This window comes from Homalodisca vitripennis, chromosome 1 (assembly GCF_021130785.1).
Source record: "Homalodisca vitripennis isolate AUS2020 chromosome 1, UT_GWSS_2.1, whole genome shotgun sequence".
Classification (NCBI taxonomy): domain Eukaryota; kingdom Metazoa; phylum Arthropoda; class Insecta; order Hemiptera; family Cicadellidae; genus Homalodisca; species Homalodisca vitripennis.
In genome coordinates this window covers 81,509,644-81,522,124 of record NC_060207.1, presented here as the reverse complement: position 1 = coordinate 81,522,124, position 12,481 = coordinate 81,509,644, and the positions used below count along the sequence as shown (strand labels likewise).

The window sequence follows — 12,481 nt, the reverse complement described above, 5'->3', positions numbered from 1 at the left end:
TGTCATTCAATTACTGTACTCACTTTTTAACTATACCATCACTCTTCACATTATCAAAATAATTTTCACAGATTTACCTTAAATGCTAGCATATTTATAACATGTATGTTTATTATCTGGGAATGTTGGTGTGCTTTTAGTTCATATAGAATAATCTCACTAGGACACCACAGTCACATCTGGACAGCAATGGTCAGTTTCCCAGTTGTTATATATCTTAAAAATTATTGGCTCTGTTTTAATTGTTTTCTATATGGTATTTTCATTATAGTTAATAAAAATATTCTCATTAGGCCTTGTTGAAATACCTTGTAAATGTTGTAAGAGCTGAAGACAAATTTCACGGATGCAATCCACTGCTATTATTCTGTGAAATTCTACTTTTTCTGATTACTAAAATCTAATATTGTAATGCGTTTCTAAAAATTTGTCATTTCTGGAGACCAACCGTAACAAAAAGCAGTTCCGAATAAAAATATTCACAAAAGTTTCATTAGTGGGCTGAGACATTTCTTTAAATGAATCGTTTTTGAGTGGCGAATAGCCAATATAAAACAGCTAGTAACGTTATACATTTTTTTTATGAGCATTTTTAACTTTTTGTTTGAAAAGAGATTAATTTACGTGGTTATAAGGTAATTTCAAATTCTTTTTAAATCTTTGTAAGAGTATAAATATGAAGAGACTGGTAACAACTGCTGCTGATTAAGTATTCCATAATATTAGTGAAATTGCAGCTAATAATTTTGGTTCATCTCACTTTTACGTCAACTTTAGTCATATAGCAATGTTCTAGTTTAATGCCGTTTTGTTTATGTATATTTTTGTTAGCTTTTTCACGTATTACATGATGTTATCTATAACTATGATAATGCACCAATTGTAATTATTTTGGTTAATACTTGATACAAATGTTATGTGCAAATAAATAATTTGAATTTGGTTAGAAGAGTTTGGTCAAATTAAATAAGACAGAATATTTATTGTGATGAAGTCACGTTGTTTAGTTTCCTGTATAATAAGTAAAGTGTTTAATCTGTTATAGCAGTATACTAATGATTATGATGTATGCAGGATTTGTGGGCCCTCAGTGTGTTAGCGTCTGCCAGCTCAATCCCTGCTTGCATGGAGCATCCTGCTCTCAGGATAGGGCTTTCGTCAAAGGTTACTCTTGTCACTGCAACACCAGCTATTACTCAGGTAATTTTATTTTTAGTCCTTGGACTTAGGTAGTTGTTATGACTATCCAAAACCTTTTCAGTTTAACATCTATTGACTGAAAATTGCTCTCCTATTAGTGAGGTAAATATCTCAAGATTTAAATTAAGCTATAAATGTTTCAAATTATTGTCAACAGGAAAATTTGAATTATAACCAGATGATTGAAACTGGTTCAATCTATTTTAAGTGTTTCTTAAAGATTTAAATGTTTTTATTGCCTTTTCTATTTTTACATACTTAGGTTAAAGCCATATTTACAAGAAGTTGATGATGCACTGAAAAGACTTTGTTCAGTGTAAAGTTTGTTTTCTGATACAAGCATAATTCAGTACAGTGCAAAAAATAAATGAAAACAAGACACCCAAATTGATACTCCAGATAGTTTATTTTTATCATCTTGCAAAAAAAGTTAACCCTTTGCGATAAGGGAGGCCTTAATTGTGGCCAAAATTTATTGCTTGCTCAGTTCACCGGAGTCTCAGGTGGTTGTCCTCTCAGTTCACCAGGCCACGCATAATGCCACTCAGCACTTGCATAACCATGTATATCACTTTTACTCAGATTTAAATGGCAGTATTTGACCTTCGGCTCTTTAAATTCCTGAGATTTAAATGAAATATTCTTATAATTTACAAAGATTATTAGCTTCAAGGTTGAAACTTTATCAATTGGTTATTTATTATTTCATTTTAAACGAACCAAGTATTAAGTAATATAAGTTGCAGGTTGATCTGTTTTAAAAATATTTTTATTTACAGAATAAAAATACGATCCATATCAATTAGGTTTCTAGTATCAACAGAATATAAACTTGTTGCCATATTTTGAGCTTCGTCTATACCAAATGCACTAGTATTTTATTAAGTAGATAGTATACACTATAGCAGCTACAATGACACTGACAGTTGGATAAAACATAACTCTGAATGATATTTACCGTAGTATGTGCTGCAAATAGAGAAATATTACTTTAGTTATGAATTTGGCTGAGAGATTACAATACTCTTCACCCAAAATTGGATAAAGATTTTATAACTGCAATATAGTAGGTCACATTTAGTGGCCTGATGAGCTGAACAGCAAAACAGCGACTAGGTGTGATCCGCTGAGCTCTGGGACAGGACGTAGTAATAAATCAACAACCTGACTGACCTGAGGTAGAGAACAGCAATAGCCACCATTGTAGCCAGGTGATATGAGAGGCCAATCATATGAATTTAATGCTGATCACAAAGGGTTAAGTTTAGGTTTGTAATGTGTCACTTTATTTCTACTCTGTACAGTTGTGTATTAAAAGACATTATATAAATATTATAGAATCAGTATATACGTAATACTTGCATGTGAAATTGTTAGGAATCTTCTACCAAAAATGTAATTAAGGACACAATCTCTGAGAACCAAAATTACAGTGGGCATAATTACAAGTAGTGTCTAATGAAATGTTGTGGATAGTTCTTCTAGAAGATATTCTATTACTATTCACAATTTTATGTTATGTCATACTAATGAAATATTTTTGACAAATTATATTGAATTTGTATCCATTATACAAAATCATAAATACTTAAATTGAATGAAGGGGTTGAGGGACTTGTCGGCTACTAAGTATTTAACTTTGTAGGAGAGTACTGCGAGGAGGAGGTGGACCAGACATGTCCTGTCAGCTGGTGGGGACACCCAGTCTGTGGTCCTTGTAATTGTCCCACCCACCGTGGCTACAGTCCCGACTGCAACAAGACTACAGGCCACTGCTCCTGCAAGGTAACACGTACAAATTAATCAGAGTTATATGCGACAGAGTACAGTTACAAGATGTCCAAGTGATCTGGCTGAACATTATTTTCTTTGTACCAAATTACTCTTGTTCTCACACAGACAAAAATATGATGTCAAAATATCTTTACTTATGTTAATTATCAAGGTCTTAACAGCAGTCATTGTCTGCTATTACAAATCAAATCACACAGATATTTTTTGAGAAATATTAACTGCTCTACTCCATTGAAAACCTAAATGTGGTCACACATAAGTAAACAGATCAAGAAACAGGGATTGTTTCTTAAACAATTATAGTATGTGACACATAAGCCTATTTTACAACCTGCTATAGAGATTGTAACTAACTATATGATAGGAGGAATGTAAATTATTTGTAATTTATTTCCAAGTAATTTATATGCATGCAACAAAATAAAATAATATTTAAACTGCCTTAAAAAAAAGGAAATTATAATGTAATAACAAATCCAAAATTAGTAAGTATAAGATTAGTTACTATACAGTTAATGAAATTAATCTATTTAGCATATTGAACATCCATTCACAGTTTCCATTTTCTTGTGATTAGTTTGGTCTTATTTACATAAAATACACAATAAGTATAAAAGTGTTCGAGGGTAATGTGCCTACATGTGTATAGGCTCAAGTTCCTTCTGTGAAAGTTTGGACGGACTGCATTAGGTGATTACATATAACTATCATCCAAGCTTTAGCACAAGCGTGCGCACACACACATACTCACAGAAAAACCACTATATGCATAATATGTGATTGGTATCATGGACCTGCCACGTGTCTGATTGTCGTGGAGTGAGATCAGAGGTTGAAAAAAAAACTACTCTTGTGCTAATTTTCATTGATACAACATCAATATTCCTTGTGTGTTGTGAGTGTTATGAGAATGTGAAGTTATAGAGAAAATTGTTGAAACATTTTTATACAGGTGAACAAGGAGTATTTTAATGAAAATATTTTGAATTGATTGACAACTTCTTAAATAAAGTGTCATTAGGGTATCGCCTAGATGTTTTGAAACCAACTTATTTTAAATGCTTTTCAAAGACGACACCCAAATATTTATAAGAAGATACATTTGTAATAGTTTCACATGAATAAAGTTAATTATTGTAACTGCCACGATTGTGGACCATGAGCAGTTATTTTTAGTAACTAGAACAGTTGGTATATTCGAATTTTAGAACTACCTATTCACTGTTAGTGAGCTACGTGACAAATTAATGAGCAGTAAGTATGACGACTACAGTTACACTGATAGTTAACTAGTGTAATATGATTATATGTTATATGTTGCACTGATTTATGAATTTTAATAATAAAGTAAGTGAGCCTAAGTAATCTGGGGGTAATTTAGTAACTGTCTCAATATGTATAGTATATATGAGTTTGGGACATAGTTTCTCGGAACTGTTTAACATGGAACATCAAGAAATGATATAGCAGGTTATTATTAAATTCAGTTATATTTCAGACTGTTTTCATAACCAAACTTAGTTACTATACTTACATAATTATAGTAAAAATAATATAAAGCATATTTTTATTTAATTTGGAAATTGTTTATATAGTGCATATGATAGCTAGTGATGGAAGAAAGCCATTATCAAAATTACCACAGGTTTAACGGCAAGATTTTTAGTAGAAACTACTAAGTAAAGGCTTTGATTTTGCAAGAGAGTATGAGGATCGTGAGGTAGAAATTTTCTTTCGTAATACAGTAGAACCCCTTTAATCCGGCACGTTTGGAACTCAACACTTGCCGGATTAAAGGAAATTCCAGACTGAGTCGTATAAAAACTAACACAATTTGCACAAAAAACTTTCTCTGTATGTATTTATTATTTAAACAATATAAATCAATATATAAGTACAGGAGAAATATTAAAATGCGTTCTTTAACCCTCTCCCGCTCGCAAGGCATGAATCGGCACGGCCACCACATAGCCACTGCAGCCTAAACGGCACAGATCGGCACGCATTGCTTTACCTACTAGAGCTGATAAGTGCTGCTCTCGAGTAGCAATAGTTTGTACCAGGGGTGCCCAGCCCCCCCAAGGGCAATGGCGCATGCCCCCCCCAATCCAAGTGTAATGCCCCCCCCAAAGTACCCCAATACCCAACCCTTTAGTTTTTAATAACTTTTGGGACTATACTGTAATCAATGGTAGGTGACTGAAAACAAATTGTTATGGGAGACAATATTTTGAACAAAGAAGATGCTATGTATATTGTGCTTATATTTTCAAAATCTGTCATTTGCTTTAGGAGGCCTATTGCTTTGGCTTTGGTGTTGTTGTCAGAATTCTTGTCAGTCGACAAATCTTGCAATGTATCTCTTATTGTTTCAAAACAACTCACAATGGTTTGAAGGGCATCAGTTTTACTCGACCAACGAGTAGTCTGTACTCTTTTTAAGCGTCTCTTGCTTCTTTTTTCTCCCTTTTCTAGATTTTCGAGCAAAGGTGTGTCTCCTGTGGCCTGACATGAAAACATACAAATCTTCCAAGAATGAAAACAAATTCCTCATTTGACAGCATATATCAAGGGACTGCTCTACAACAAGGGCGAACCTGTGAGAGCAGCACCATACATAAAAAAAGCTTTTAGGGGTTTTCTTTTGTGACTAGTGATTTGAGACCTTTGAACTGCCCTCTCATGTTCCCTGCACCGTCCATACTCTGGCCCACTATACCTTTGGGATCAAGGTTTAGGGCTGTTTAAGCATTTCTTTAGCTCTCTAAACAACATTTTCCCCGGATGTATCCCCACTTGTAAAAACCTTGACCAAGCGCTCTTTTGGTTTTACGTTTGATATTGTAGTTTGTTGTGTATCATCCATGTGCTCAATGTAGCGAACTATGATAGTGGTACATTCTTTTTTACTCACATCCTGGGTAGAGTCTAGTATAATCGAATAAATGTTGGTTAAATTCACACTTGTTACAATTTTATTATTAACTACCACGTCACTCATTGTATTGATAAGATCAAAAATATTCCTGTACTCAAGAAATTAGATCCCAGTCTTACATTCTCAGCCCTTGCTCTATCAATTTTTTCATGGTAAACTCTCGCATCTGGGCTATATTTTCCTATAAGTCTAAATTAACCCTAACAGCTTTCCTTCTAAAACATCGTTTTTGCGAAAGGCAATCATTTCCTCACTCAAGTAACTACAACAATCAATGACAACTGACAGGACTTCTCGGTTTGGGTCAACTGCTCTGTTACATTGTTGAGCAAGGCTCGAATCTATTCTCTTTTGTGAGATCCATTGAATTCTGGCAACCTCTGCAACCTCTGCAGATATATGATTTTTGGAAGTCTCGTGGAGTAAAAAATCTCTTTCTCCTCTATGCTCTGTCCACCCTCTGTAGCCGGGTTGTTCCCCATACAGACCGTTCAGTTGGAAGTGCAAATAGTGTGCAAGGCAAACAAAATACAGCGTCCTTTTTTTACTGTACACTAGCCCACTTCCTAGGTTTCACACTGTTATTGGGCAATATACAATTTTTCCACAGAGGATTAAATTTTCTTCCACCCGTTGAAGGAAATTCTATTGATGATAAGTCTTGATTTTCCAAAATTTAGAGCCACATTTATGTCTTCAGGAGAGAGCTTGAGGTTAGCATATGAAGCTGGATCACTGTGATCTTCATTAGATGAAATATCCGAGGTCTGATTATCTACATCACTTGTTCCAAAATTTGTCAGGTTCCTGTTCTTCCAGTTCTTGGTTTTGATCTACAAATATATACAAAATTTGTTTAGTCTGTGAGAAGTTATTAAGCCCTAAGCTAACAGGTTTTAAAATTCTCAAAAAATGGTAGGCCTATTGCCTATAACTTCCAACATATGCCTGAAGAAAATTAAACCCTTCTATGCACGCCAATTCTATGCTCTACCCGTCGATAGATAAACAACCAAGAAGCTTCTGAACTCTAACGGGACTTTGGCGAACTACAACAATATTCAGACAGTGAAGAACGTCAAGAATGCTGTACACGGTTATATTTGTTTTCAGTATTTGGGTCAAACTATTTGGGTACATAACTATTAGGCCTATGTTATTACCTAACCTAACTCCACAGAGTGCTGAACAGTACCAAAATACCTATAACAGTGAATACGGCAGAACCAAATCAGACTTTGGTTTGACTCCTCAGAATACAAGCTTGGGTAAGTTAGGCTATACCATACATTTTACAAGATATTATGTTTTTAGGTAGGTTGGATACATAAAGGCTTAGTATTCGTGTTAATCGTGTTTGCCTCTATAAAAACAATATAACAGCCTGCGCCCTGCGCCTAGGCCTAGACATATTAAAATTTTGACTAAGTAAAAACCGTTTTTGCCCCTTAGGTTTACATTAGTTAGTTATTACAAAGTTAGGCCTACCTTTGTGTTTCTAGTTCAGAGTCTGTGACTTCTAGTAGTGGTAGAGTAATTGCATCAGTTCTCGATCTCGCTGGTAGATTTATCTTGGAAACTTTCTGATGTTGGCTCAAAAACATCTTCATCTTGGTCTTGGGTAGGCCCTACTCGTCAAAGTATGAGGGATGTCATCCAGGGATGTAGATTGGCTTGGGCTTGGGTCTGGAACGTATTTTTGCCATGGGCCGTTGTCGACTTTTATTTCAACCACTTTATAATTGATTTTTAAATTGTTCTTAAACTTGTAAACTATATTTCTTCTTACAGTGATCCAACCATTTGTCTTTGCGATGGATCGTGTTGCACATCACTTCTAGGCATTTAAATTTGTACAACGTCTTTGCTCTCTTAGGCATCTTTTGTTTTAGTTATGAACAAATCACAAATCTACAACATAACATAAGACATACCATACGCATAACAAATACACGCACATTCAACCTTCATTAATCGTCCGTATCCGAGCTTCTTCAAACGAGACAGTTTTGTTCTGTTGCAATAGGTACTCAAACTCAAAACTCACGACTCACATTCACATGAGTACATCACTAACGCTGTGATGTGACTGTGACAGACAGCAGACGGCAGACAAGACAGTGTTGCCAGTTGAGCCACTGCCAACCTAATCGCCCTAAACAAATAAAATATTTCTCTTAAGATTTACACGGAGATCCTGGAGTTAGTTTTAAAACGGCGGAATAATATTTAGCTATGGCAATTTCGATCTTGAATCTTGATGATATGGTTAAATAATTTAATCAGTACTTTTAACTTAACTGTTGAGTATAATTCTCATTTCTCTGGTTATCGTCATGGTTTAAAATGTTAACATAAAAAAAAAAAAATCATGCCCCCCCAAAAATTTTGATGGCGCAAATTGCGCCATGCCCCCCCCCCTTCTGGGCACCCCTGGTTTGTACTACTACGGGTTGTTTGCTATCAGGAGACCATTTATTTTACTTTTACAGTAGATTTATTCCATTATTTTGCTATTTATATTAGTTGTGCGGAAACAATGGCGGGTTGTAGTCGTACACTTCGTGACAGTGAAATCGATCTTGTTATTAGTAGTGATTGCGACGATTCAAGTGAGTGTAGTGATGTACAAGAGCTTTATGAAGTGGTTGGTGGCATTGAGGATGTAGTTCGGAGTGATCACAGTGGCAGGGGCAGTGACGGCGAGCCAGACAATGACCTTCACCAAGTAACTGCGCAACAAACAACCCGGCGCCCAGCTGTCCGTGTGCCCCCTCCCTGGTCTCGTATAATCAACTTCATTGAACCAATATATAGTAAAATAATAAATATATATATATATATATATTTATAGTTAATTACAATGACAGAACGTATGTAAGTTGAGGCGACGAGTATTTTGACCGAGCGCGACCGGCAGAGCGAATTAATTGAGGTTAGAAGCACCGTGAGCACCTGGAAACAATGCGAGCGGGAGAGGGTTAAGTACAGTACATGATGAAATAAATTTGTATACAGCACAGTACTGTACTATTTGTGGTTTTTAGCAACAGCACTGGTAGATAGCTGGAAAAAAGATTTAATATCTACTTGCTTCTTAAAACTATTTTTCTGTATATTAAAAACTATTATATTTAAAAAAAATCATTTTTTATTATATGCAAGTTCATAACTTCAGCCATACTGTATTGTTCATTTGACTCAGCAAATTTTACAAACATGTTGATTGCTTCACTTGCTTCATTCCAAGACACAACTATTGTTTCCGAGATTTCTTCATCGTCACTTTCTGATTAGTCCGAACTGGTTTTTTATTCAGAACACTTTGAACTATGGATTCATCACAGATTTCTTCAAATAGTGAGAGGTCTTTATCAATCCCTAACCACTCAACAATTTCAGTGCTTAGAATATTTCTCATCTCACTCATATCACTAGTTTTTTTCTCTAATCTCTACCAGATTAATTTGTAGGTTTCATCAGATTAATTTAACTGATGTCTTCATCATCTTCAATAGGATCATTCTCATTAGGAACATCGTGATTGTTTGTAACACCGATGGTTAGCTCACTCAAGTTTACTGATCAGAGCATGACGCTTTGTAGCTCTTGAGTGTCGGCAGTAGCTGTCAAGTTTCTCACTTTACAATGTTCATTGTGAAGGCAATTCTATAATTTTTGTATATTGCCGTTGATGCCAGACTATAGACAATTCCAGACTATAGAATGCCGGATTAAGGAGGTTTTACTGTGGCTAGTTCTGTGTGTTGATTTGTAGATTGTAAATCTTTTGCTTAAGAGTTGAAATTTATTTTAATCTTTAATTAATTACATAATTTTGATAAACAAAATAATTATTTATTTTTCAGTCAATATTTACAATTAAATTACAAAATACTTATTTGAAAATACTAAACCATCTTGAATCAGTTTCGATAGTTTAGCAATATATAGAAAATACATAGCTTAGAGTCTACCTTAACATCAGAATAAAGAGTGTGACGAGCCTGTGCAGCATCTTAACCAAAACAGCATATACATCTCCCAAGCCAACAAATAACTGTAGAATAATATATATTACATAATTAAACAAAAGGCAAACACTTAATTCATAAAAATAAATATGGGTGTAATATATTCACAAGTAAAACACCACACAGACAGCTAAAACTACAATAAAACTAATTTCAACAAATTTCTGATAATAAATAATAATTTGGCAGCAATAAATAAACAAATATATTTTAATAAATATCTGAAAAATGAATAATAACAAGAATATCCTCGCCTAAATCACATTATGCATACCTCCAATAGCACTCAGAACAATTTAAAATTAGTATGACTTAATAATAATAACTTAATATTTAAAGCTTATTAACTATCAATAAATATACCAAATAAATGACCTCAGGATATGCATTAATTGTGATGTGTCCTCAAAATTAAAAAGCCACTGTATTAATTTATATTTATACTTAATTAGTGATCTACACAATTTCAAGCTGACTGGTATTTCATTAAACATTTGTGTCCCTAAAAATCAAAGATCTTGTAGTTAAGGCTTTTAACACTTTTGGTTTTCTTAATAAATTGGCTGATTTACTGAGTATTTCATTATTATGCTAGCTCGGTTCATTATTACCACTACAAATAAAGAAAATTTGGAGAACTTTGAAATATACAATTGCTATAAAGGCAATATATTGAGTTGTTTAAATAGGTTAAAAGGCAGTTCCCTTTTCTTTTTATATAATATAATCCTATTTAATGATGCTGTCTTGTTCTTATTTTTGCTATTAAATGTTTGAAAGTTCTTCCCCAACAACAAATTCCATATTGTAATTTAGAGTCTGTGAGTGCAAAATAAAGTATCTTCAGAAGCCTTTGATCACATATATTTATAAAAAAAAAAGTTTTGAATGCTCCCTTTTAATCCTCTTGTCAGCTCTTCCAAGATAACTCCCTGTCTATTATAACAACCAGGTATTTGAGGAATCTCCCATTTTCTATAGCTTGACAATTACAATTAGGCATACTTTGACAGTTTGATTCATGATACTTAAATTGGCTTTATTCAAACGAGGGCCTGTTCATTTTAAAATGTAATGTGTTTGTTTTGGAAACATTAACAAACATTTTATTTTCAAACACCATTTATTTAAAAAAAGGAGTGTTTCGTTTACACTGTTACATAATCTCTGGCTATCTATATTCCAAAACGGAAAAGCAAAATCATCAGCGAATGTGGTTACTCATCTGTCGAATTGGAATTCGAAAAGATCGTTAATAAAAATTAAAAACAAGGTATGTTATTAAATTAAATATAAATGATGGAGTATTTTTATTATTGTCAAAGTTCACATAGTATAACATGTTCAATTATTTGTTTTCTGTAAAATATTTATATTACTTTTTCTGCCATTTGCTGCTAGATAACACGCAACAATAACCTTTCAAGCAACAATAGATTTTAGCATTGGATGAAATATCTTCTCATAGACTGTTACATAATCAAAGGTACTGAATAGCAAGACAGCTTAATTTAACAATCCTTGTACATATTTAAAATCATCTTAAATGTGGTTTCACACATGAAGAAGAGAGATAATTTCGGGGATAAAGTATATTATTTTGCAGTTAGAAATAAACAAAACTTTAAGCCAAACAATACAGGTTTTACTTAAATAGTCTTACAATTTTAAATAATGTTGCAGTTGTATTTCAATTGTGGTGGTCTTTGTTGAATGTTATCCATTATGAGGCTTATTAGGCACAGTGTAGAGACGTAACTTAGTAGGTACAGGTATCGTGTTCTCAAACTGTGCAACCAGTCTCACACAAAAATTTCAAATACTCAGAAACCATTGTAATGTGAAATGTTCTGTAGGAGAACCACTATCAGCCAGAGGGCTCAGAGGAGTGCCTGGCATGTGACTGCTATACCACTGGCTCATTCGACTCCAGTTGTGACTCGGCCACTGGACAATGCAACTGCCGCAATGGTGTTATTGGTCGAGCCTGCGACTCCTGTCCCAACCCTTACGCTGAGGTTACCCTTCGGGGGTGTGAAGGTGAGTTGCCACACTTATTTTAATATGTGTAACTAAATATCATGAAACCACTTTCTGAAAGTGTCCAAACCTTTTGTATAATTTGACAAGTGGACCAGGATGTATATTTTAGACCACGTTGTCAGCAGAAGGAATTTTCAAAAAAAAGTATAATGAAAAAGTAAATTAATATACAAAAGGAATTGCGATAAATTAAGTCAACGTGGGTTTTGAGATTATATCTTTATATTTTACTGTGTTTTACTGTGTAAACTGTTGACTTTTATTTGTATATAAGTTAAGGTTTTATTCAAAATTTAATAGTCTCCCACGAGGAAATCCTGTTTAATCCGAACCTGTGAGTAGCTGGTAGTCAGAGAAGATGCTCTATCTCAGATACAATAGTTAGACTATTAACCTGATGTCACAATCTTGTAGTGCTATATAGAAAGTATGATGCCTTCTTAACCCATTGCGGATCGTATTGTTTTGGCGT

General features: G+C 34.0%; 1 protein-coding gene across 1 annotated transcript in view; it reads left to right on the top strand.

Moving 5' to 3' along the window:
• LOC124365573 (protocadherin-like wing polarity protein stan) overlaps nucleotides 1-12,481 on the top strand; it is a 112,749-nt gene that overhangs the window by 47,904 nt on the left and 52,364 nt on the right. The window contains exons 32-34 of the mRNA XM_046821569.1: nucleotides 1,075-1,200; nucleotides 2,846-2,985; nucleotides 11,823-12,006. Of these exons, the coding sequence (XP_046677525.1) occupies nucleotides 1,075-1,200; nucleotides 2,846-2,985; nucleotides 11,823-12,006 (450 nt within the window). The remainder of the gene's footprint in view (nucleotides 1-1,074; nucleotides 1,201-2,845; nucleotides 2,986-11,822; nucleotides 12,007-12,481) is intronic.